At 37.5% G+C, this 26,811-nt stretch overlaps 1 protein-coding gene across 4 annotated transcripts in view; it reads left to right on the top strand.

Moving 5' to 3' along the window:
- LOC117435811 (cyclic AMP-responsive element-binding protein 5-like) overlaps positions 1 to 26,811 on the top strand; it is a 155,188-nt gene that overhangs the window by 89,143 nt on the left and 39,234 nt on the right. For 3 of the 4 annotated variants that reach the window (XR_004549202.3, XM_059011106.1, XM_034059251.3), the window contains exons 6-7: positions 21,618 to 21,744; positions 24,524 to 24,634. Coding sequence is in view for 3 of the 4 variants with exons in the window: in XM_059011106.1 (XP_058867089.1) it covers positions 21,618 to 21,744; positions 24,524 to 24,634 (238 nt within the window). In the remaining variant the exon portion in view is untranslated. Of the gene's footprint in view, positions 1 to 1,810; positions 1,970 to 21,617; positions 21,745 to 24,523; positions 24,635 to 26,811 lie in introns of those variants that run through there. The other variant, XM_034059252.3, reaches the window with a different exon arrangement.

The raw sequence follows: 26,811 nt of genomic DNA, 5'->3' as shown, positions 1-26,811 counted from the left end.
TTAAGGGGGATTGCCTTAAAAAAAATGGACCTCAGTCTATAATTGAACTCAGTCGTTGTGTGCATAGAGGTCAGGACGTACAGTATATGTCTCTATTCTGATTCCATTGTTTCTGGGGACTTCTTTTTCATCTACTTTACTTACTTTACATTGTTTTATTAGTACAATTAATGAAGGAATTGTGATTTGTTCGCAAAACTGCTTCTGCCATGGTATTAAAGGTATGACTATCATCTAATCAGTTGGAGAGAGAAAGGTGTTTGCAGTTTGGGATGGCTGATGTCTCTATACGTTTATTGTACAAAGTGAAATGACCTCTTATACCTCTGTATACTTTCCAACATCTTGTAGCCTCCACAGGGGGTTCAAATAGTTTGTCAGAACAATCTATGCATGAATCGATTCTGCATGTGTACAGTGTGTACAGTGAAATGTTCAACTCCCACCTTGATGAGAAATATAAAACAAAATCACTGGCAAAATACAGTATTTCATGTTTTTATATAATTAATGCCATGTGCATACTGAATAAATTGTATGCAATTTTGGTGGATTGTTTTGTAAATGGTAGCATATGCGGTGTATTTTTCAATGTTTTCTATTGTACCTCCCTTACAGTTGATTTAAAAATGGCCCATGAGATATAAATATGTATACAGTATGCAATAAATAATGTTATCTCCAGCAGTTGACATTAAAAAGTGTCACATTTGTCATAACATGTGATCTCATGAGCACAGTCCCTCTACCTTTGAATATGCATAAACAAGATCAAGTACAACTGCTACTGTTAATAGCTGGTGTTGTTTGATTATCCTTACTTGTCAGCTCAAAAGTATTATTACAAATTACATACATCTGATATAGATTTCTACACTGTGTATTGTAAGGAATCGGCATCTCAGCTTATTGAATTGAATAGAAAGGCAAGGGCTGGATGCAAACAGCAAACCATAGGGTTCACGATGAACATCTCACCATTCAACTAATGTAGTCGAGAGGCAAGTATGGGTCTTATGCTGATGTCAGTCTAACTGACTCATCAGATGATAGGAGGAGGTTCATTACAGGGTGAATATGGTTATAAATAAATGTAACATATTTGTGGCTATTTTGGAAACTTTTAAGGTGCTATAACAACAATACCATACAGCAATACATTATAATGCACGCTAGCCCCACCCTGCCTCCCAGATGTTGAATTTCATAATATGCCAATGATAGTGATTCAGGCTGTTTAATAGCCCACCAACCCAGGTTCAAATGGGCATGGGGCCACATTACATCTGTAGTCTCCATCAAATGACAAGTAAATTGGAGTCACTGTGTCCGACAAGTAGCTGCCTTGGAAGGGAATGAGGCAGCTCTCCTCTGGGAAATGTGCATCTAATAACCCTAGATACTGTATTCTCTAATAAAAGTCAACCTTGGTTGCAAGGCATTAGTGTTGATTTATATTATCAGATTCATATTATTTCTTGGAGTCCAAACCCCATGGCCTTTTTTTGAGTTTCTGATTAAAACCAGTAAATCACTCCCAGGACTTCCAGAGTGTTTACTCTGATGTGAAGGCAGCTGCTTGCTGTTTAAGGAGGCTCTGTTTCTCTTTCTGTTTACCCTGTTTCCAATGGCGATCGCACCACCAAGTCTCTCTCTGTGTCTGGAACTTGGCCCAGGGCTGTTTTGGTTACATTTGAAAGTTTTGTAGCTGCTGCCTCTGCCAGATTTAGTGGTGACTTCACCAGTACGGAGTGAAGCTTGCGTTATTTATTTATTTATTTTCTTGTAAGGGGAGGGGAGGGGGAGAAAGACAAGGGCATTACATCATCCTTTGGATTGGAATCAAATGGGAAGGATGTGACTCACTGGGGCTAGTTAAGCTTTGGCTTGGGTTCTCTTCATGCACTCATTCCAGGGCTCACATGTTCTGAGCCTCAGCAGGGAATCCGGGCACAATGATGGCCATGAGGTTTGTTTTTCATTTTCACCCTATCTTTCTTTTAAATTCTGTCAGTAGCATGTGTTACATTATTAGTTCGCTCTGGTAACTCAGTCATTTTCCTCAAGAGAACTTCATTATTTGATTTGTTTGTTTTACAAAAAAAAAAAAAGACAAGCCCTGAAAAGCGCAAGACTGCCGAGGGAATGAAAGAGTGAGAGAGAGAGAGAGAGAGAGAGTTACAAAGCAGGGACCAATCATTGGGTGATGATGTAATGCTGGAGCAGCAAGGCAGTTCAGTAATGTGAGAGCACAGGGTCAGGGTAGCAGCGCTTTTACCTGGTCCCAGGAGGGTGTAAGTTTATTATCAATTGCAGTGACTGTAGCTACACCTGATATGTAGCCTATAATTATTTACAGATCTTACATAGGTCATTAATGTACACATTTTTTATTTCTTCAGACATTGAAAGTTTAGATTTTATAAAGATTGAGGATTGCTGTTGCTTTTTGAAACATGTTACTAATTGGCTTCTGTTCCATTTTGTGTGTGCATAGTACTTTTTATATATATATATATATATATATATATATATATATATATATATATATATATATATATATTGTTATTTTAAATTAGTTGGTCCCTATTTATGTTGATTTTTTTTTGTTTTAGTAATTCAAGTAATTCAAGTAAAAGCCTGGTGAGGTTTTTACAAAAAAAAAAAAAATTTGAAAAATAACAGAAATTTCAAAATTTAACAAAAAATGCTCAATTGCTCATTCTGTTACTCAGACAGCAGTTTGTTTATTTTTCCTTTTAACTGTCAATGTAAATAATTAACTTTTTCCTGCATCAGTTAAACGCTGTTGATGGATAAAAACAGGACAGAAAACTGCCAAAGCTGTTCAAAGAGACTTTTATTTTTTAAAACCTTGTAACAGTATGATTTAACTAATTTTGTCTGCGTCGTGTTTATTAAAATATATTTAGTAGAATACATGTCAAGAACTCACTGAAGTATTCTCCTGCCTCACTGACACTACCATTTAATAAATGTCTAGAGAGGCAATCAGCTGCAATATCCTTTTTTTCAAACACTCATAAACTTAAATGAAACCTTGTGTGTGACAGTATATACCGAGGTTAAAGTCCTGCGGGCGGGTGTTGGGGTCGGAATGTGAACTTTTTTGCAGTTTGTGGTTCAGGTCGAGTCAGAAAATGTCATTTTCAAGTTAGGCGCGACTTTGAATTTGAATAACCAAAAACGTTATTCAAATTCAAAGCCATGCTTTTCGAGCCCTGTGCAGTGGTGCCTTCAGTGCCACGCTGCCCCAGAGCCTCAGTACCTCAGTGCTGCGACACCCTCGGTGCCTCGAGGAATCCACGCCTCGGTGCCTCGACGCCTTCGAGGCTTTTAAGCCTTGCGCATCGCCGCCCTCGATGGCCTTGGTGCCCCTGTGCTCCATAGCCTCCGTGCTTCGACACCCTCGGTGCCTGGAGGTCTAAACGCCTCAGCACTTCGACACCTTTGAGGCTTATAAGCTCTGTGCATCAGTGCTCTCGGTACCCTCAGTGCCCCAACGCCCCATAGCCTCTGTACCTCGGTGCTTCGACACCCTCGGTGTCTCAAGGACTATATGCTTCAGCACTTTGACGCTTCAAGGTCTTTGAAGCCTTGCCAGCTCCCTACAGTGGTGTCCTCTGTGTTTTTCAGCACCCTCGACCCCAGTACCCCGATGCCTCAGTGCTTCGACACCCTCGGTGCCGCAGGGCCTTGACGCCTCGGTGCATCAATGCCCTTGGCCCAGAAATCACACATTGCACCACCACACTCAATCCCCTCGAGGGTTTCGGTGCCTCAGTGCTTATAGCCTTGACACCTCGGTGCTTCAACTCCGTTGATGCTCCAGAGCTTCGACACCTCGACACTGTGCACTTCCTGCAGGCGGAATCTGCCCCCGCAAGACAAACACACCCTGTTTGTAAAGTGCCTGGGCATAGATCACGCCTCTGCTACCTTGGCAGACAAGGCATTCTGTTCTATCTGCACCGAATCAAGGGAGAAAACCTTGCGCAAGAGAATGGCGCAATTCACAGGAGAGACTCTTGCGGCTAGTCTGGGAGAGCTGTCTTTTGCCTCGGGATCCCAGGCCTCCCCCCTCCGCCAGGCCTCGAGCCCGGCGCACAATACCTTGTGCGCAGGCTCCAGCCCATTCATTCCGCAACCACTCTAGATCCCACTCGAAGGTTAGAAAGAGAGCGAGGAATGCGGATCATTCGAAGGACATTGCTATATTAAAGGGCCAGATGGCCCAAATACTCACACTTAAGCAGGCAGCAGGCTTCCCACCCTGCGCCTGCCCCAGAGCAGACTCCGGCTTCGCCGTTGGTCACTCCAGAGGTTTCAGAGCAGGATGTGGTGATGAGTGAGGGGGAACAGGACACTCTGTCTCTAGTGGCTTCATGGGACGAGGAGTCCTTCCTACGGGAAGAGACTCACGACCCAGACCTGACCCAGGTAACAGGCCCCAGCTTTGAGCTTGCCTTGGAGCCTGAGGTGCCAGCACCCTTGAACTCGGTTCGGACGCTTATAGAGCGAGCAGCAAACTTCCTCCAGGTTCCCAAACTTCAATCCCCTAGCCATTTCCGGGGTTCCCGGACTTTCTGGAGGAGGTCAAGGCCTCCTGGCAGCACCCAGCCTGAGCGCACTGTGCCTCCAGGTATGCGGCCGCACTTGCCTCCATGGAAGGTGCAGAGGCGATAGGGCTGGCACAGCTACCTCCGGTGGACTCCACCGTAGCGGCCCTAGTGCAAGCCCCCCCAGTTGGAGGTTTGTCTGAGGATCCTGTATGCCCTAACGGCCAACGCAGAATCACGGAAGCCCACCCGAAAAAGGCATACATGGCCAAAGCGCAGGTGACATGCCTGGCAAACACAGGAGGCCTTTTGATGGTCTACCTGGATGGCATGCTGTGCTCCGTCACCCTTCCCAAGCCGCTAGCTTCGGAGCTACGCACAGTCTCGGGCACCTTATTACAGATCTCAGGGTTCCAAGGGCAAGCCCTGGGCAGGAGCCTCAGGCTCAGTGGTGGTGCGCAGACAGCTGTGGCTGTCTCAGGCGAGGGTCCTGCACGAATGGCCCAAAGTCCTCCCCGAATGGAATCTAGATGTGGCCCCATTTGAACCCATACATGCCATAGAGCTGAAATATCTCTTTATGAAGACAGCCTTTCTATTAGCTATCACCTCCGCTAAGCGGGTCAGTGAGCTACAGGCACTGTCAATGCGTGGGACAATGGAAACAGGGTGTCACTGTTTACGAACCCTGCTTTCCTCCCTAAAGTGATTACAGCGTTTCACTTGAATCAATCAGTGGAACTAGAGGCTTTCCATCCCCCTCCCTTCGCAGAGTCGAATAGGATATTAAATTCCTTCTACCCAGTTCGGGCATTGAGATGCTATGTGAATAGAACGAGAGCGATGCGTCAGTCTGACCAGCTCTTCGTTTGTCATGGTGAACGGACCAGAGGTCAAGCCCTCTCTAAGCAGCAACTGTCCCATTGGATTGTGGACACGGTTTCGACTGCGTATGCTAATGCCGGCCTACCCCCACCTGGGAGGAGGGCTGCGCACTCAACCAGAGGTGTGGCTACGCCATGGGGCCTCTTCAGAGGTGCCTCATTAACCGATATGTACTGCGGCTAGCTGGACTACCCTGCATACATTTACCTGGTTCTACCGACATAATGTCGTGGATGCCTCTATGCCTTTAATAGGCACTAGGGTCCACCAACACTAGATGAGGGTAGCGAGATGTCCCTCAGATGCTGTCCACTCATTCTTCCTCACGACAGCTCTGGTATACTTTCCCAAAAGTATTGGTTTGGCGGTCATCTTTGAATTGAAAGGGAACGATAGGTTACGGATGTAACCCTGGTTCCCTGAAAGAGAAGATGACCGCCAACTTTGCAAGGTCGCATCACTCGTATGCGCGGGTTCAATGCAAAAGAGACTGACGTCTCCGTGCAGTGACTATTTATTTCCTTGGGAGGCAGGACCGAGGACGTCACTCCACCGAGGGGCCAATCGGCAGCTTTGATATAAAATGCTCTGCAAATACCTGACAAGCAGGCATATCCCAAAAGTATTGGTCTGGCAGTCATCTTCTCTTTCAGGGAATTGTTTTGTGTTCGACAGCCACAAAACTGGTACATCATCTCTGTGAAAGCACATGCACAAAAGGAATAGACAGGCATTTTATAGTAAAGTAAGTAGGGTTAGTTAATAAATGTCAATCTGTGTAGAGTGGTAGCGATTTCTGTGTGTGAATGCGAGAGCGAGAGTCAGTGGCAGGCAGTAGGTAAAGAACAAACAGGTCAGGTTGTAGGTCTTATTAAAGCAGGTCGGGTCAGGTCGCAGGTAAGAACACGGCGTTGCAGTGGGTTCGGGTCGGGTCCTGTATTAGCGGGTCGTAAAAATCTGACCCGCACAGGACTCTGCCAGGGGTGGCCAAACTTCCTGACCCTACGAGCCGCATAAATAAATGTTAATATGACCAAGAGCCGCAAGACACATACTGTAAAACATGAAATGTTTGCGAGCAAGACATTTTAAATACTAGCATTGTTTTCTTATTTTTTTGTATTCTCTCGAACATTAACAGAATCTTTGTACTCTGTGCAGTGCAGTAATTGTTAGGCCTATCTCTTGATGGCAGGAAAATACACGAGAACAAAGGATAGAACATTGTAGAGCCTTACAGTTTCTGTGTCATTTTTATTGTACTGTAGATCTACAGTGTATTAAACGTTAAATGTAACAGAAACAGAAGAAAGAGAATGGGAGAGAAGAAAGAACAATGAATACAGAGAACACAAATAATAAACTTTTATTTTTACTTTTTCTCGCTTTTCATTTATTATTATTTCTTCAGTTCATTCAAGCAGCAAAGTGTGCGTCACCCAGCATTTCCCCGGGAGCCACACTTGACTGCCCGAAAGCCACATGCAGGTGGTATATACTGTGTGTCATTTGTGGACCAGGTATTATTAATACATTATGTGCATTGAACAGTTCAAATTTTAATTTAAAAAATGAAATAATGCAACATGCCATATCTGGAATCAAAAGTTTTATGTTGGAATCGCTGCACTATAATCACAATCACTTAGCAAGGAAGGTTTCCTTCATGAAGCAAAAGTAAGAGCTTGTGTGTACTCTGGTAACTTCCAAAAGATAAGCAGGTATGAATATTTACAGCGAGGTATACAGGTACAGAATATATCAATGGATTGAAGCAATATCACCCCATGCCATAATAAACATCCCTAATGTTGACTAGTTTATATGAGCTACAACTAATTCTATCATGTTATTAGTGGTACAACACTCTTTTGTGAGTACTTGACATATCTTATACAGAATACACAGAAATATCAATATGAAAAATATCAGTATTGCTCAGTCTTAGTCTATATTTACTACTTTTGATGTTGTTTAAGTAATATAATATACAAGGCTGGATCAAACAAAATATTAACAGAATCTGGAAACACATATTATATTCACCAATTCTATTGAGTTCCATTATATATAGTATTAACTACATAAAAACTCGAGAAGAGTACTTTTGGACAATACATGTAAGAACTGGTCCAATCAGTTTTCAGCAGTTTAATAAATAAATAAAAACCCAGTAAACAATAAACAAAAAAAGTAAAAAAAAAAAATTCTACAAATAAATACTATGAAACAGAAAAAATAAACACCCTAGTTAGAAGTTGAAAAGATGAGAACTTATGTGCCAGGACCAAAGAGTAATTTGGTGAGCAAAACATAAATGAAATGAACATACAGTATAGTTAGTTTCAAAAAGTCATTTAAACTGAAGAGCAGGTCCAGATCTGCAATGTAAGCAGGCTAAATGAGATAGGGAAAACTAAGTTAATGAATTGATAACGAGTGATGATCTATTATCTGGATATACATATATATATATATATATATATATATATATATATATATATATATATATATATATATATATATATATATATACTGTATATATATATATATGTGTGTGTGTGTGTGTGTGTGTGTGTGTTTCTGGTGCATAATAGATAATATATATTCTTAAGAGGCAGTGGCAATGAAAAGCTTTATTAGGTGTCATGCTGATAGTCTTGGAAGACATGATCTAATCTTGACAGCTAAAAGTGTTTTTGTAGATGGAGATAACAGTGTACTAACTTGACAGGCTGGTAATACCAACTAAACACTGCACATCGAAACTATAAAACGAGCAGTTAAACTATATGTATCCAGCTCGCTGACCTTTTCCAGTAATAAAATCATATAAATCTATTATCGGATTTGGACTTTCTTCGAGGAAATGGAAGGGCCATGCCAGTAAATGGGTAAGGTACAAACTTGATTTTATTCAACATTTTTTGACAGCATGATGTTTAAACTGTTAATGTTTAAAAACAAACCATACCAGTTTTTTTTCACATTTTACTATAAGAAATGTGTTTAAAAATAGAATAAAAAAAACATGGATTTGTAAGAGACTTGTTATTATATATAATAGAATAATACATATCATATTTATTGTTAAAATGAGGGCTGTCAAGCAATAAAAAAAAGAATCGTGATTCATTTTGAGGTTTAAAAAAATTAATCTCAGTTAATCTTGGTTTTAATCACATGTTTAATTGATATACTTACTGCATCCACCTCATTTCAGTTTTTATTACTGATGCTATTGTAATGTTGGAATGTATTTTCTATTGTTCTGGCCAGGTTACAGTATTTGCACTGTTCAGATTATTTTATTAATGTTATTAGTGTAAAATACAGCAAAAATGATTAGTTTGCACTCTGTTTTGTACTGAGCAGCTAATGCTAATAGCTTTAACTGGAAGACCTTACGTACTGTGACATGGCTGCTGAACTGTTGGGAGTTTTGTTAGCAGGGGGTCCTTTGAGTAAGTTTAATTGAGCTGTGTATTCTAATGCTGTAACCAAAAGCAACAAACCTGTGCCAAGGAAATAAAGAATATTGAACGGAGAAATCTCGGTTGGACATTGTTTATATACTTCATAAAACACATCAACTTTACCAGCCTACATTATTATTATTATTATTATTATTATTATTATTATTATTATTATTATTATTATTATTATTATCCAAGAACAAATCAGCATAAAAACCCTGTTTTCCTATTTCTGGATTCTCTTTATAGTTTTACATTTATTTACAGTCCAGCGTTGCTATTAGATTGTTTGAACCAACTGCTAAAATCGCAATGGAGTCAGTTTATTACTCACCTTACTGCATTTACAATTATCAGTTTCCTCAGTTTCTTTTACTCATAAAGTGATGTTTTTCATTGCTGTTTTAATAATAATAATAATAATAATAATAATAATAATAATAATAATAATAATAATAATAATAATAATAATATTGTTTTATTCTCTTGAATTAATAACTTGAAATTGCCTAAATAAAACAAAACATTCTCTGAGTAACGGTTATATCCTCCATAATTGTAAATAATATATCAGTAGTTTAAAAATAAATATGGTTATTGAAATTAAACAAAGCTACAGTGTTAACAGGTCTGCAGTCAGTAACAGCAGTGGTTATAGTACAATACTTGGCTTGATCTATGGGTTTGCAGTGATGCTGAATTTCTCAGAGTACTCTGTTGAAACTGACGGGTTTCATTGGTTGTTGTATTGTTGTTGTCTGTAGCAGAAGAACTACTAGAAAGTGTATTTTGAGAAGTGAAAGCATGTTTAGCACGCAGGTGGTACAACAGACTAGATGCACTCCTGTGATACTGGAACTCACTTTGACAGTAGATACAAGTAACCCTCTTTCTATCCAATGAACCGTCAGAAAGTTTTAAAAAAATAAACGTCCCATTCACAAGTCCTTCAGTTTGAGTGCTTTGCTACATAATGCAGTTCCGTGACTAATTTTATATTCAAACGATGAGTACACTCATTCAATCTTGGCATGCACTAAAATGGTGCTCCAGGAAATTAATTACGGTATGCTAAGAGGGACAAAACAGGAGTGCAATTAACATGCCTTAATTATTATTATTTTTTTAAGTTAACTGCGATTAACTGACAGCCCATGTTATAATATAATATTATTTTTGACACTGACTTATTAATATGAGTTATTCATGTATTTTTCTTTTACTATATATATATATGTATATATATATATATATATATATATATATATATATATATATATATATATTTAAAAAGGTTAGCTAAAAGGATTTCTAAATGTTGATTAAGTACCCATTTAAGACTTTACTTTGATTTCGTTCCTTTAATATTTAACTTTCTCAAAACAAACACAATTAAAATATATGCATTTCCAAGTAAGTGTGTGCATTCCACTAAACAGCTGTACAATGTGAATGTTTTTTTACATTTATTTTTTATTTATGTTACTCAGATGTATTGCAGTGGATTATGTGTCAGTATTTGATTCAAGCATAACACTGCTGGAAATATAACTTTAAAGCAATCTGCAGTACAGTGCATTGTATCAAATCCTCACAGCGGTTTCAATGCCTGTTCCTTGACAGCACGTGATCTATTCAGTAGCGATTGTATTTATTTACCATGCTTGTTTTGTAATTCAAGAGAAAGGACAGTGTTGATGTGGTAGTACTGTTGGTAATTTAAATTGGCCCATTTCCCATCATTCCATCCCGTAATGCAGCAACCCTGCAGAGTCGAGACCCAAGTGTCAGTTAGAGTGGAAAGGGTCGTTTGCAATGCCAAGACTATACAGTATAGCAGATAATTAGACTTAATCATTTACTGATTAAGATGGATGTGACTGGAATTAATTGGTAAGACTTTAGTATGACACGTAACTTACCTTTTTTAGTACATGGTGAAATTAAAAGAAAATAATAACTTTAAAGTTAGGATTCAATACATCCTTATAAAAGCTTACCACTGTATTTTTTGAGTTTTAAATTCTTTGGAATTCTGAAGTTGTCAAATGGCATTTGGAAATTGAGATTATAAATGAACTCTTGCATCATTTGCATCTAGGTTTCATCTGTAGCAACAGCACAAGGTGGGATAATGCAACATATTTCCCAAAATGAAACCTGGCTGATTCAAGGCTTCAAGGCTCCTCTGAAAGACATACACAACTTTCCAAACAGATCCCAGACACTGCTTTCACAGCCTTGCATTGCAGGTTGAAAGAATTCAGGCGACCAGTGGGGCTCGAAATTAACGGCGGCCAAGCAGCAATTGCCCTGGGTGCCCTACACAAATGCCGCGATGCCCCTCAAAATGTATGTCTATTCACGGCTATTATGGCTGCAGTGCTCTTTCTCAGCTCCAGCAACTAGAGGCGCCTGTAATAGAAAGTGTCTAGATCCAAGCAATTACATAATTACGCAATTTACGTGGTTAAGTCACATCAGCAGGAAAAAAAAAACGAACACGACCCTTTCAAGCACATGGAATTCTACTGTGCGTAATAATGATAATGCTATCTCAGAAAAAAAAGACCAGAAAGCCTTGCACAATCTGCAAAACAAATGGCAAAACTTGGACATTTTTTCAGGTCAGTTGGTTAAGAATATTTACGATACTTAAAAGTGGTTTTCTTTCAGGTTAACTTTTAAAAAAAATATATGTTTCAATTGCCGTTATCCCCACATTTTAATGTCAACCCAAAATGGTATGACATTCTATTCTACATTATATTAGTGTTTATTATTAATATTGGTCTATCTTATGATATAGACACGGTTTTGTTTGTTTTTTTTCCTGTTCATCCATAAATGTAACACAGCTACTGTGCACGTTGTATGTTATTGTTACGTAGCAGGAACGAGATTTCTGAGTAGTGTATGTTAAACTGAGGAGAATATATATATATATATATATATATATATGTGTATATATATATATATATATATATATATATATATATATGTCTTCAGTGGTACCTACTATTGCTGCTAAGTGACACTAGAGCAGCGCATAAACAGTGCAGTCAGAAGTGCGGCAGGATTCAGTGCAAGCATCAGCGTGATTAGCAATTCATTATGCAAATAAGTGCGTAGATAAAGGAATCGCTGTGATTGGCTAAACAAGATCACATGAGCGTGCAGTAATTTTTTTTTTTTTTTTAAATACAAGGATAGGGGCGAATCACCTCAGAAGATCAATTAATTTTGTGGATTTATTTTCGTTAAAATCTCAAAATCTCTGTGTCTTTGGCCACGGCGATCATTCCTATAAAACCCCGGACTGCAGAATCGGTGTGGAGATCGGTTGTGTTGGATCTTAACAACGAAGGGACAGTGTATGACAAAAAACAAAAAAAACACTAGGTTCATATTTTGAAGAATATGGTTTAAAAAGAAGTACATTACAGTAATTTCAGACACCAGTGTTGCATTATATGCAGTGAGCAGTTTTGTTGACTGGTGTGACGTTTTGCACGGCTGCCTCACTTACCGTCTAGGAGGTTGTGGAGAAGTTAAACTAGGGTTGAGGTGAGACACAGGAATTACAAATTAAAGTGCAGAGCGAGATTATTGTGCTCGGTGAAACTGTGACTTTAAATGTCAAATTAAATGTGTATAAAACTTGTAAATAAGCAGTTTCCTTTTTAGTTTTTCAAACTGCACTTAAAGGCAAAGATTACTCAGCCAGCAGTAATATATTTTCCAGCAAACGTGTAGCTTCTAAAGACTATGTATAGGACCTATTTGTACATTGCATAAAGCTTAATTTAAAGGTGAAATGTTATTATTCTGATTCATTAATACTCAATAGCGCTATTTTTCATTGATTTTTCATTGAAAAGTCATTCCTGCAGACAATATATTTTTCTCTTTGCAGATTTTAGAACATTTTACTGCAGATTTCCGTTGGCACTAATTCGAATTGAACAAAAACGGTCCTGTGGATTAGTGATAAAAGTCAATGCCTGGCTTCAGCCCAGGAAGCAGTGTCCTCGCAGGCTCCAATCTAAGCAGCTGGTTGACACACACACAAAAAAAACATCATTTTCTGAATAAATAAATAGTTATTATTAAGTTAATTTCTTTATGTGGTCAATAATTAGCTTTATATATGAATCCTAAGCAAAATTACACAACATCCAACACTTTGGCCTTGACTTAAGCTTAGTGGTCTTGGTTCCCTCTACAAATGTCCAACATTTTGGCCTTGCCCTTTTTGTTGCCAATGTATCCTGCAGTAATATCACAGAGAAAAGCTACTTGTGACATAGATGCAGTGTCGTTCATATAATCAAGCAACTTGAGAGCCTTGCTGGTCTTCTGATTTGAAAGAAATTCAATTATTTTGTTTTGAAGTGCAGAGAATCTTTCTAGCACTCGCCCCCTGTTTAACCAGCGAATCAGATCATGAAACTTGCTTCACACGGTTGAGGATGTCATCTTTGTTTTTCTCTCCGGCAAACAGCTCGTCCAGTGTTTCCAACGTGCACTCCTTGACAAGTTCAGAATCCATGAAAGGGTTTTTCTTTTTAGCTAGTGCCCACATTACACGGAGAGAAGCCGCTGTTGCTTTTTCCTGAACAGTTGCGACATCGGATGTGAAGATTTCACACTTTCAGTTTTGTCATGCCTTGCAACACTGCCAGGAGGAGAGGCCGCGTTGAAATTACTGTGCTTGGTTATAAAAGACGGTTTTGCATTTCAATGCGATGGCATAAAAAATAGGGCAAATCAGTTATCCAGTTTGTATTAAACAAGACGGTTTTCACTGTCCACTTTACTCCCTCTTCCAGCCATTTTCCTCACTGAATTTAGAAAAAGATGGCATGTCTTGAACTTCGAATACAGCCAATAATGAACAATATGCAAGCATAACATCCAATAAAATCAATATAGGTAGTGCTTAGTAGTGTGATATTTGCACACTTTGGCAAGGAATGGATTTAATATACCTAATTGAGTAATTCAGTTTTAAAAGGAGACCACTAAGGTGGTCTTCATGGTCCACATTTGGCCTGCAGCCTACAATAAACTGAGGGGAAAACATGTAGCCATGACCTACCGAAGACAGCAATCGCTGTATTTTTTTTTTGTTTTTTTTGTTAAATAAACCTTATGTAGTGTGAAATGTGTTCTGGGTGACATGGAGCCATTTTGGAAAACTAACCATCCCCCTTCATAGTCAGAAGAGCATCAACAGGACTTATAGCAGAGCAGTCCACCACATTGCTGCCTACACCCTTACAGATCCTGATTGTGGAAAGGATTGTAGGGGCCATGGATGGGTCTATCTGGCAGAGGTCCTTAGAAAATGTAGGATTCTGAATTTAGTTTTGCAGAAATGGGGAAAAAAGGAGAAATGAAACAAACAGAAAATGTAATTTTAAAAGATTGGGCCAAATGGTACTTTTTAAATGAAATTATAGTTTGAATTATAGTTGAAAGTCTGCAAAGTGTTGTATTATTATAGCTTTGTTGTGCTGGAGAATTTGTTGGTGTTTTACTTTAATTATGTTTTCATTTTTGTACCACAAACTAGATATACATTCTTCTTTCTATCACTTCTGATTCTAAGAGTGAAGCTTTTGCACAAGATTTGTTTTAATTATAGCAGTTTAAATGTTACTAAAGTAACAAAACAAGCAGAGAACAAATATCAGCAGTGTGGAGTAGTGGTTAGGGCTTTGGACTCTTGACTGGAGGGTTGTGGGTTCAATCCCTGGTAGGGGACACTGCTGCTGTACCCTTGAGCAAGGTACTTTACCTAGATTGCTCCAGTAAAAACCCAACTGTATAAATGGGTAATTGTATGTAAAAAATAATGTGATATCTTGTAACAATTGTAAGTCGCCCTGGATAAGGGCGTCTCCTAAGAAATAAATAATAATCTCCAACTTAACAGTAAGTGGATCAGCGTGAATATTGCCAATGCTAACAATAGTTAAGGAATGTGATTCTAATTGCCATGGCAACCACTCATTTAAGAAATAATAATACTAATGATGTATTATTTGTTTATTTAATATGAAAATAGGATTGGCTCATTCAATTCTCTGTGGTAGATCTGTCCTGTTTGGCAGGCAGCAGCAGAGTAGCAAAACAATAATACAGCAGAAAACAATGTATCAATAAAACAATAATTAAAAACAAACTTCCAAATGTTCTAATTTGGCATTGAGAGAAATACTGTCTTTAGAAAATTGATGTAAGCTAGCAAGACTACAGCTTTTACATTTCAACACTAGGCAAAATCTGAATTATATAATTTTCAGGAAAAATAATTTGCTTGAGTTTGACTATCATCATCCCCGAGGGGATATTTAAATGCCCATGTCTGCTTACTAAGTAGGAAAAGAGCTTCATGCGTTGCCATGAAGATAAAAACATTTAACAATAGAAATGAATTCACGTGTTGTCGCGCACATTCTGAATTACGCCGCGCATTAGCTACTTGTTTGTCTAGTTACCTTTCTAACACACACACTTATATAAAATATACTTTCTACAAGTTTTACTACTTAGAATGTATATTTGTGTGTGTGTGTGTGTGTTTGTGGAACATCTAAAAGTTACATTTCGTTAACACTAGAATGGCCTTTTACAATACATGTTTTTATTTTGAATATAACCTACAATATTCTTTTTTCAATATATATATATATATATATATATATATATATATAAGCCCGTTGTTATATCTATTGGACCTGGCAGCTATCAATTCCTTTGTTTTGTACAAGGTAGGAGAGATTTCATCTTGAAGCTAGCCACAGCGCTTCAGCAGAAACATTTCGATTCGAAAACTACAAAGCTGCAGCAGCTCAACCTGGATTCTGTGCTGCGAGTGACACACACGCAGGATAAATCATATGTTACTTTCGTTTTAGATTAAAAACTACTTTTGTTTTTACAGTTTTGTATGTGCACATACCTGTTTACACACTAGTTTATTTTGAAATGTTTATTTTATTATAGCTTTTCATTTTTTTAAGTAGTGCTTTACAAGTGGTAAGTTAGAAAATAAACCCTTTTATGTTTAATTGTTCATTTAAATACAGCGTTTCGGCTGTGATGTGCTTAAATAAAATGTTTGAGTTGTATTCGATAGTTTGTCTTTCATTTTAAAATTGAAAATGTTTAAAATGTACCATTTCGGCAGGTATGGGTATAACCGCGGCGGTTCTAGTGTTGAAGTAGTGCATAAATGTAGTGTGTGTGTGTGTGTGCGTGTGTGTTTTGTACGGCCTTTCTGCTGGAGATTGTGATATTAAATCAGAAGACCGGATCTTGACTGCTGAAACCTCGTGAGCCACAAGCACGATTCCTGGTCCGGTTTACATGGGTTTTTTTCAGCTGTTGTTATCGTGAGAAAGCGATTGACCCTGCCCTTAAAGTCGCGCTGCCAAAAGGACGTTCTTTTGCTGTTTCACGATGAATTTGCGTGACAACGTCACACAGTCATGACTGTAGATTCGATTTTCAAATGCATGTAAACCAAGCCTATGATGACGAATTGCATACTTGTCATGGAGCTCTGAATTATACCCAGCATTTTGACATTGCTTATTTCAGACAGGGATTTATCAAGCAAGTTAAGCTTTTAAGATGTGAATTATTGCTATTCAGCAAGCAAATCTGCAAGTAAATCCTCTCAGAAATGCCATGATATTTATAACTATAGCTTTATTGTTGTCTTCACTATTTTTCGAGAAACAAAAAGGATTTTCTAGTATCATACCTGCAACTATTTCTGGCCCATCAAAAAAAAGGTGATTATCACAGAACACCTAAAGGAATATTTTTGTGTATGTGGAATAAAAAGTTGTACCTGCAATGTTATGTTGTTTCATACAATAATGCTTAAAAAATACAATACAAAAATTCGATGACCATGTGACAGGAGGTCAAAGAATAACAGCTGAAAGCAACACCTGCAATGGGATTGCTTTAGCCATTTCATTTCCTCTCTATGTTTATTTTGCAAATGATACAATCAGAAATGTTTATATTTGAGAGAAATTAAATTTCAGCACTAGTCCCTGTTGAGTAATGTGAACTCAGAGTGGGAGACAGAGTGGCAAGCATAAGGTCCCAAGTTATTTAGGAAATACAGATTTTAAAAAGGGAGAAAGTCATGGGCATTTTATAGCAATGTTAAAGATTTGATGTGTACTTTATCACAGCAGTATGAGATACGTGATATGGAGAGCTACAAAATAACATGTTTGTATATCAGTGATGTCAGGTCTCAGGGTTTACTCATTCACACATAAATTACCACAAAAATAAAAGAGAAATGGACATCAATGAGAATTTAATTATTAAAGTCGAAAAATACAATGTTCTTTATGATGCCAGTGTCAGTGGTTATAAAGACAATAAAAAGAAAGACTCCATTTGGTAAGAAATAACAGAACAATTGGAAATTGATGGTATGTCTATCTCTCTTTATTTCACCTTAATTTTAGTCAAAGTGATGGGGAGCGCCACACACTGGTTTTGTATTTCTGTAAAATGACTCTTCTTTGTTTTAATAATGTTGACCAAAATCACATTCACACTCTAACTGAAGATTTTATTAAAACTGAAAATCAATTTAAAAAAAAGTATATTAAACTAATTCTCTGTATTTACAAAGAAATATGTAGATGTATTCTTTTTGAATAATTTACATGTTAAACCTGATCACATATAAACATTCACTGTTAAATGTCTTTTATTTTTAGTGTGTGGTGTACCCAGACTATTTCTTTGTTTTATTTATTTTATTTCGTCTCCCGGTGTGCATAGCCCTGAATTCTAGGTCAGTGTCATAGCTGTCATCCATGTGCAAAAATCTTGATCCTTCACCCCCCCCAAAACAAAATCTAGTGGTCTAGGTTAAGGTTTCTCATCACTTAGGAGCTGACATGTCTTCTATGTCAATTTGAAATGAGGACAAACAACACTAAAGAAAGTGATGATTTGTTGAAAAAATATGACCCATTGTGAGAAAATAATGTTTTAAAATAAAAATATAAAACAGAACAAAGAAACACCTGGTTTGTTAGACAGCCTTTATCTCTAAAATTAATAACATACCTTTTGTTACCAAGCTACTCCTTAAAACTAATACTATGTTATAACACGATAAGTATATATGTTTTCTCTAAAACTAATAATATATGTTTTTGTACCATGGAGTTCTTCTCACTTGTTAAGATAAAAAAATATAAAAGCGAGGGGTCCTTGGGTTAGAACACCTGGGGCTCGATTCTGATGAAACAAGTACAATCGCAGACACAGTGGTTAAAGTCAAACGCGTCTGCCTCGTAGGGTGTGGCTTCTCCAAAAGTGCGATTCTGATCAAAATAAAAACCCACCGCAAGCGCATTTAGTGGCACAGTGACAGCGCCCAGCAAATCAATGCTGGGTAGGTTGGGGAATCTGCTATCCAATCAGGGCAAGGCAACAATCCCTTTAAGAGACAGAATGTGCTTGCATATCCTCAAGGCTCTGATTTGAATGTAGAAGTGGCGATCATGTCGAGCAGCAGTAGCACAGAGCAAGAAAAAGTCAGAACAGCAAGTAGTAGGTCACTCGCTGAGAGAATACGTAAACCACGCTTCACAACACAGGAGATTGCTATATTTTTATTATTATTTATTTCTTAGCAGATGCCCTTACCCAGGGCGACTTACAATTGTCACATTATTTTTACATACAATTACATTATTTTTTTACACATTATTTTTACATATAATTGCCCATTTATACAGTTGGGTTTTTATTGGAGCAATCTAGGTAAAGTACCTTGCTTAAGGGTACAGCAGCAGCGTCCCCCACCTGGGATTGAACCCACGACCCTCCAGTCAAGAGTCCAGAGCCCTAACCACTATTCCACACTGCTGCCCTAGTATTAATAGAAGAGGCAGAGGCAAGTAGGGCAATCATTTATTCTTTATAATAATACAAGGTACATTATTTCATGGTATTGACATTACTACATGTAAAGTGTAAAATACCTCCTACCCTCCCTGATCTCTACCAGTAGCAGCAGCTGATTCATTTTCTAGCGGGACATGAGGTGCCACATCATGTTCCCTCTGAGCTTGTAATGTACTAGAGTTTCAATATATCCAGGGCTTTAATTATCCCCCCCCCCATTTGTGAAAAGGTCATGTAAAGAATAAAACTACAGCTAACTTTTTTTTTTGCATTTGAGTGCATGTTTGTGCTTTTGTGTACGTTTCAGTATTTAAGATACCGTTAGGTCCTAACATTTATTAGCAAAATAAATAAAATAAAAAGTTTTAGTAATTAAAAATAATCTGTAGTATGTGTTAATCCTGATCATGCTGTTTGTTCAGTAACGTGTTCACAATGTGTGTGCGCTACAAGAACGGAAACTTTCTTTCAACAAGCAGGCAAAAGGTAAAATACACGAATACTGTATTTACGTATTTTCAGGCAGATTGATTTGAAACAGTGATTAAACATAGTTTGAAAGATAACATTCGTGGTCCTTCATCAGAGATTTAAGCCCTTGTATTGACCAATCAGGTTAGAGGAAATCTCTGATCCATTTTCTAATTCGTTATAATGTTTCAAACTAGTTAAGCTCATACATTATCAGGCAGCGAAACCGGTACCTTGTTTCAGGTTTGCTGATAGTAGTCACTTATTTCAATCACGGAAACAAAGCAAATACATTGTGTTAACTTTACACAGCAGTTAACTCATTTAAAGTTATTATTATTATTATTTGTTTATTTAGCAGACACCTTTATCCAAGGCAATTTACAGAGACTAGGGTGTGTGAACTATGCATCAGCTGCAGAGTCACTTACAATTACGTCTCACCCGAAAGACGGAGCACAAGGAGGTTAAATGACTTGCTTAGGGTCATACAATGAATTAGTGGCTGAGGTGGAATTTGAACCGGGGACCTCCTGGTTAAAAGCCCTTTTCTTTAACCACTAGACATGATACATGCACATGATACACGCACACGCACACACACACACACACAGCACTAGCAACAACCAGGGAAAGGAAGGACAGACATACACATACAGATACAGAAGTGGCACTCCTGTTATGCTGCTCTCCATATACTGTACGTAAATATTTTCACTTGTAATAATTGCCATGAAAATAAATTGCTACAGTCCTCGTGAAACTAAATGTAGTACTCCACTCTATCTGCAAAATAGGATTTTTTTTAAATTAATGTATTTGTTTATTATTATTTTATGAATAATATTGTTAGTTTCTTAGGTTTTGTCGTTTTTTCATCTTTTGGTTCTTTTTGCTTTTACTTCTTTCTTTGATTTCCTCTTTCTATGTCAGTCTAAGCGCACGCAGTTGCTACTTAGGACTACTTTGCTTTTTATAGTGCGTTCAATTCTCTATTTGGGACCCCATTGCTCTGTCATCTGACTCGCTTTGGCGAATATGTTAATGATACCACACCCCGAAATTTATGCCGACTTGTGGCGATGGGGCAGGTGCTATATAACACCGCATGACATGTCCTCAGAATACCATTTCAGTGCAGCAGGGTTTCCTTATGTCTCTGCTTCATTTTTGTGCCACAGAATCGGGGGCAAGTGCCGTTTGCACTTGCACTCGCATTTGCGCTGTGATCAGAATACAGCCCCTGGTCTGTCAGTGAGTTTCGCCTTGGTTGTTAAAACATATGTGTCTAGTGCCATGAGAATTCTAGTACTTTTACATATAAGAATAAAAAGCGAGAGGCCCTACTTGTCCTAAGTTGCAACTGCTGATAAGAAACTTAGCTATATGCGCATTCCAAGGGGCCCTGTCAAGGTTATTGAATTAGTGTTTTATAGTTCACTGAGTCTCTCATTTAGGCTAACACAGATTTCTGCAATAATATTTCTGCTTGTAGCTTTTTAACATTTTCTAAACCAGTACATAGCTTTACAATAATATTATTGCCATTAACAGTTACTTTTCTTGCAATGGTCTTTTAAACACAGTATCCAGTTTGCGTCCAGGATATCGGAGTTCTCCCAGCAGGATTGGAAATCCTTGTCTGGTTCTGTTCTCAAAGGTTCTTTAAAAGCCACCACAGGGTCCGGAATCCAGCGCTGAACATCTAAATCAGTTACTTGGTATCTACAGGAAAGATACCTGAACTTTACTGTCCACTTTACTGGATGAGTTACATAGCATGTCCCCCTTTTCAGAGAGAGTTTGCCACATGAAGTGATGGTTCTGGACTGATAACTATTTTGTTCATGCATTTCAATTTGATCACAGAGGGCTATTTTATTAGTTATCCCTTCCATCCAAAATATCTGGGTGGGCCAGAATTCACTATTTCTCATAGTCCTACCTTTGTAAATGCATTAACATTTCTCTGTGCCACTTTTTTTTTTATAATATTGAGTGTCTTTGAAAAGAAAATGTTGGTGTAGTACAGGAACTGATGTCAGTGTCAAATTCATAGTTAGTGCAGGAACTGATCTCAGTAATTATATATATATATATATATATATATATATATATATATATATGTGTTTTTTTTTTTATTTCCTGAGTTGCAAACCATCTTCACAATGCTTCTTATACACTGTGTGAAAAGTTAAGAAGCATTCTATAAATGTACAATACGTGTGTTTTTCTCAAGGCCCGTTCCTGGCTCGCTATCTTCATTGTTGCACCTTCGGAACAGACAAAGACAACCTCTGCCGGCCTCTATGCCTGGGCCCCTCCCAGACCCTACCATGCCTGGATCTTCTGCAGTACTAATGCCTGTGAGTACCCTCTTTACCCAGATAGATTATTCAAACAGCACTTTAAAAAATGGTTTGTGGTAAATTTACAGATGTAAAGGAGTGGTTAAGTAGTGCAGACAGCACTTGTTAGGTTAGTGGTTTGCTTAACCTGGTGTTCTTGGTTTGAGGGTCACTGATAATGTCACTGATAGTGTCTGAAATTGCCTCTGATTGACACCTTACCTGATAGATTCTACTTTTAACATCAGCTGGGAAAATTCTTACTGAAGTCATTCCATATCAAGAGTATGTGGCATTACACTATTCTGTCAACAAAAACATTGTTTCTGGGCAAATTAAAAGGTGTTTGGGATTAGGCAGATGCTTGATTTCAACATCTAGAAAACAAAAAAGAATAAAAAACACTTCATTGTATGAATCAATTTATATTGTATACATATTTATTAGAGTTTTATTAAGTTCAAAGTATGTCATCTTTCATTTTAACACCTGAAGTTCTGTTATGACATTTGTGACCATTTTTGAATACAGGCATAGATTTCAGGTGGGTGCTTGAAGTTCAGACATACAGATGTGTTAACTGTTAACAATCTCCCTCATGTGTTAAGTAACCAGATTACCAAGCAAAAAGGGACGCTGAAAGTGAATGTCATTTTAAATGTTGTTACCATTGCAGAGGCACTGATGTAGAACTAGTTTGGAATAATTAAAGTCTGGTACTGTATCCAGGAACCATTTCTATAAAAAGCCTTGGCATTTAGAGCATTATTGAAAAAAAGGGTTGAAGATCTACTGTATGAATAGGGTATTAGAACAAACATAACTTCAGACAGCTAAATAATTCAGTTAAATTATTTTAAAAAGACATTTGAACCCTGTCTTTTTTATAATTAGGCAAATGCTGATAGTGTGGATAATAAACATGTTTAATGTTGACTAATTTGGCTGTAATTTTTTTTCCGAGATTGACAGGTCAGAAATGAACCCCAGGTTCAGTCCTTATTTTCATACAAAATACACTTAAGCAATGAAGAAATGTGCGTTGTTTACTCTAGGGCTAGGCTGACAGTGCCTTAATACATTTAATATGGACTTTACTGCAGCTCTCAGAGCAGACAGGGTAAGACTTAAATCCATGTCACTGAGCTAAGAACCGTTTAAAAAAACACATTCTAACAAGCAGAGCAGGTTTGAAAACTAATGTCAGCAATACTGAGCTACAATAATAATATCTGAAAACGGAGAATTGCTAGGGCCATTTGTTGAGAAGCTGAGCATTAATGACTATTAATAGGTGACACCAGAAATATTCCATTACTCTCTAGTTTCCTGCGTTAGTTTCTTTATGACTGCAACAAGTAGTTACTCAGAGCTTCTGTTTGCAAAATCCGGAGATTTTATATTTGAAGTGACTTCATTTTTCAACTCAGCATTTTACTCAAAAGGTACATGTATGTATGTATGTATGCACAGTATGTTTGTTTGTATGTATGTATATATGCTCAGCATGTTTATTTTGAAGTCTTGGCTGTTTATACCACAGAGCTGCTTGTACTTAATTGAGGTTGGGTGTAATTAAGTAAAGGACTGAGTTAACACTTTGCCCATTTCTACACCTGCAGTTTTATAAAACCAAGTTACAAAGGGCTCTTTTCATTACAACCAGGTACGTTAACTGTTACTTTTTTACAGCCACATAATATTTCTGTCTGTGAATCTCCACCTGACTGTACATGTATAATGTCATGTTAGCACCTTATGAATCACATGTAAAGTATTAAGTCATTATCATTTACAGTACTACCTAAAATACTAAACAGCTAATTTACACTATCACTTCTATAAGTTAGCCTGAATAGCAGTCTGTAAGGATTGATTTAAACAGCCCAGTGAATAATTTGGGAAGCAATATTATTTTACAGCACTACAATATTTTGATTCAATATTATACTGTAGCATGTTAAACTGCAGTCTACCACACTTCATTATTGTTTGTACCATTCATGTATTTACATTATGTGTTTATATGTGTATTCATATTTAGGTGGTCACACAATAAGTGTGTATTACTCACTATTACTGTAGCAGCAACTACACTGTCATTTAGTCCAGTAATGTAAGGTTCTGTAGTCCATTATTTGTAGAATTTGTATGGAGGCTCAGTTTGTGTAAGTCAGAACAACAGTGCAGGTGAGTATAGGGTAGCAGGAAGGGAGCCAGCTGGCTGAAGATATCATATATAGTACAGTACCTTCGTGAAGTCTAGGAAAGATATGATTAAAGGAACATAAGCTGGTAAATAAAGTTGTATTATTATAGTTTAGTTTAATACGTCTCGTCTGTTCATTGGAAGTCACCTTCAGTCATTACAAACCCTAAACCCTCACTTAACAGTAATAATGCTTAGAGATACTGGTGTGAAGTGTGAGTGCAGTGCACCTCAGTCTACACCCGAACACCCACTGCTATAAAGTGCTGGGCAATAGTGCTGTTTTTTTGTGATGTGGACTGTCTGCTGGAGCCACCGTGCTCATTTCATTTGTGACCTGAGCTGAGATGGACTGGTAAAAAAAAGAACAAAACCAGAGAAGTAGCTTTCTGATCCACATAGCTTATTGTTGGATGCACGGGAATGGGTTTTCAAAACATAATCAAACACTATTAATGTGTGGTTCTGTTTTATTTTCATATAGGTTGGAATAAGGACAAAGGGTACTTGGTACTTTCTTAGCCTCTCCTCCACTGTGCACCTATCAGTGGTGTGAACAAATAATAAGCTGTTTCTCTTGTTTTTCAGATGGAAAGGCAAATGTCTATGGGCTCCAATATGATGGGAATGCAGAGCCCAAACCTCAGCAACTCCTGTGCTTCACCCCAAGTCCCCACAATGCATTCAGAGGCGAAACTGGTAAGAAATGGCAGGCCTATGTGTTATGGGTTTTACCTAAATCCCTGCCAGATCGGATCTCTATAGTTGTCCGATATTTCATCATTAAAAAAAAGGAGACAAGTAGAAAAAAAGCTTTTTCAATCTGAAGTGATTTAGCATGAAGTCTCTAATACTTATACCAGTCTTATATACTGTATAACTCATATATAACCTATGTTACAGTATATGTTAACTTGCTTCTTGATTCCCTTTGGTTTCAAGGCCCAACTTCTTTTACTTTTTATTTTTATTTTAAAACATGTTTTGGAAAAAATAATAATTAATAAGTATTTTTTGAAAAAAAACTTTGCTCCATATCTGTTCAATAAAAGTACTGTTTCACTTTCTACTATGTATACATTTTTTTTTTTTTTTTTTTAAGTAAACCCATACTAAAATAAAACTGTTCATTTAAAAAAAAGGGACCGCATTGGAGCGCAAGGACATTAAAGTACAATTTTAAAATAATTTTAAAAAATAAAAAAACAAAACATGTTTCTAATTGTTCGTTTTGGCTTGAAAGATAAGAGACTAAGAGACTTACAATTTAGGCCAGCTGTGAAACTATACAGAAACGAGGCATCTTTGGAAAAGACCAGTTGACAACTTCATAATATTAATTAGTCCTGACATGCATGTTTATAAATAATGTCGTCTTCTAGGAATTAAAGTGTTTTTTTTTTTTTTTTTTAGAAGTTTTAGAAGTTGACCGTGCAAGTTCTTAGTTGATGTTTTAATCCCTTTATTTTGTTTTCTCTGAGGATTGTTTTCATTTAGTCACAGTCATTTTCTTGTAAGCTTGAACCCGTCTCCTCTGGTCAGAAAGAAAGCTCAGCCACTCTGAGCAGAGCATACAGTGAGTCTGGGAGGCACAGTGCTACAAGGTGCCACAGGAAAATCAAACAACAATAACAGCTCAATTTGGTCCTTTTGGTCTCTTTCATTTTTTGTGGCTTAATTTGTTAGAAAATACTGTATGAAAATGAAACAAAGCAACAAAAGCAAATGAAAATAAACCACAAAAACGAGGTGGAAACTTTCTGAAAACCATCATCTCTAACAGTGTGTGCGCCTCTTCAGGATACTTTTGTCTTCAAAAGTACATAAAATGTAAAGTTTGGACCTATTTTGAATAATTAAACCACGGCAGTATTTAGATTTGCCACTGTCAATTGAATTCATCCTGTGGTCGAGCAGCTGTTGAGTGGCGTGTGTGATGATGTCACGGACCAGGAAGTACCAGAACCAAAACAATGGATGGGCGGGTAAAGCTGAACGCTACTGCGCTCAGCGTATTTATTAAATAATAAAACAAAACAAAAGATTTAAACAAACAACAAAACCAAAGGGCACGTTGGCCAAACAAATAATCAAACAAATAAGCGTGCTGGTTTTAGCACCAGCACGATACTTAGCAGTTGTTTTTAAATGTAGTTTCTCTGTCCTCGCTCTCTCCGCTCCCCGTACTCTCCTCTGTACACTCTTCGCAGCACGGACAGCTGCAGGTTCTTATATTCTGGCCGAGGGGTTAACTAGCTGTTAATTATCTTATTAACCTTCGGCCACAGTCTGCACAAGTTTAGTAAGGATGCGTGACTGTCAGCTAGTTAAATAATCAGTAGCTGATCAGCCACGCATCCTCACAAGGTTTTTAAATTATAAAAACAACAATAAATACGCGGCGCCTTGAACTGCGCCGCAAACAAAAATACAAATAATAATAAATATATATATATATATATATATAGGGGCGGGACACTCCGCCACAAACGGTTATGATTTTCTTAAGCTTATTATTCTGTATACAGTATATAGGGTTTGTTTGTGCTTGGTTACCTGATTTCAGATATTTTTACAATCCATTTATAGTCTATAAAATAGAAAAAAGGTAATGATACTTTTGTTACTGTGACTATAATGTTGTTACTGTGGTAAAACCAGATGGAGCTCAGTGTCAGCAGTTAAGGTATTCCTGTAAAGCTGTCTCTGGAACTTATAAAGAAATCATGTCGCATATCCAGTGAAACTGACACTTGAAGTGTTCCGGGTGCCTCAGTTTAAGATAACATTTGAAGAGTTTGTGATATACCATGTGCCTTCTCAAAAGTTTTTTTTGCTTTAGTAAAAATAAACCCATAATGTAATATAAACCCTTA

The sequence above is a fragment of the Acipenser ruthenus genome, chromosome 3 (genome assembly GCF_902713425.1).
Source record: "Acipenser ruthenus chromosome 3, fAciRut3.2 maternal haplotype, whole genome shotgun sequence".
Taxonomy (NCBI): Eukaryota; Metazoa; Chordata; class Actinopteri; order Acipenseriformes; family Acipenseridae; genus Acipenser; species Acipenser ruthenus.
Note: the sequence above shows the minus strand (reverse complement) of the source record. Positions and strands in the feature narration are given on the sequence as shown.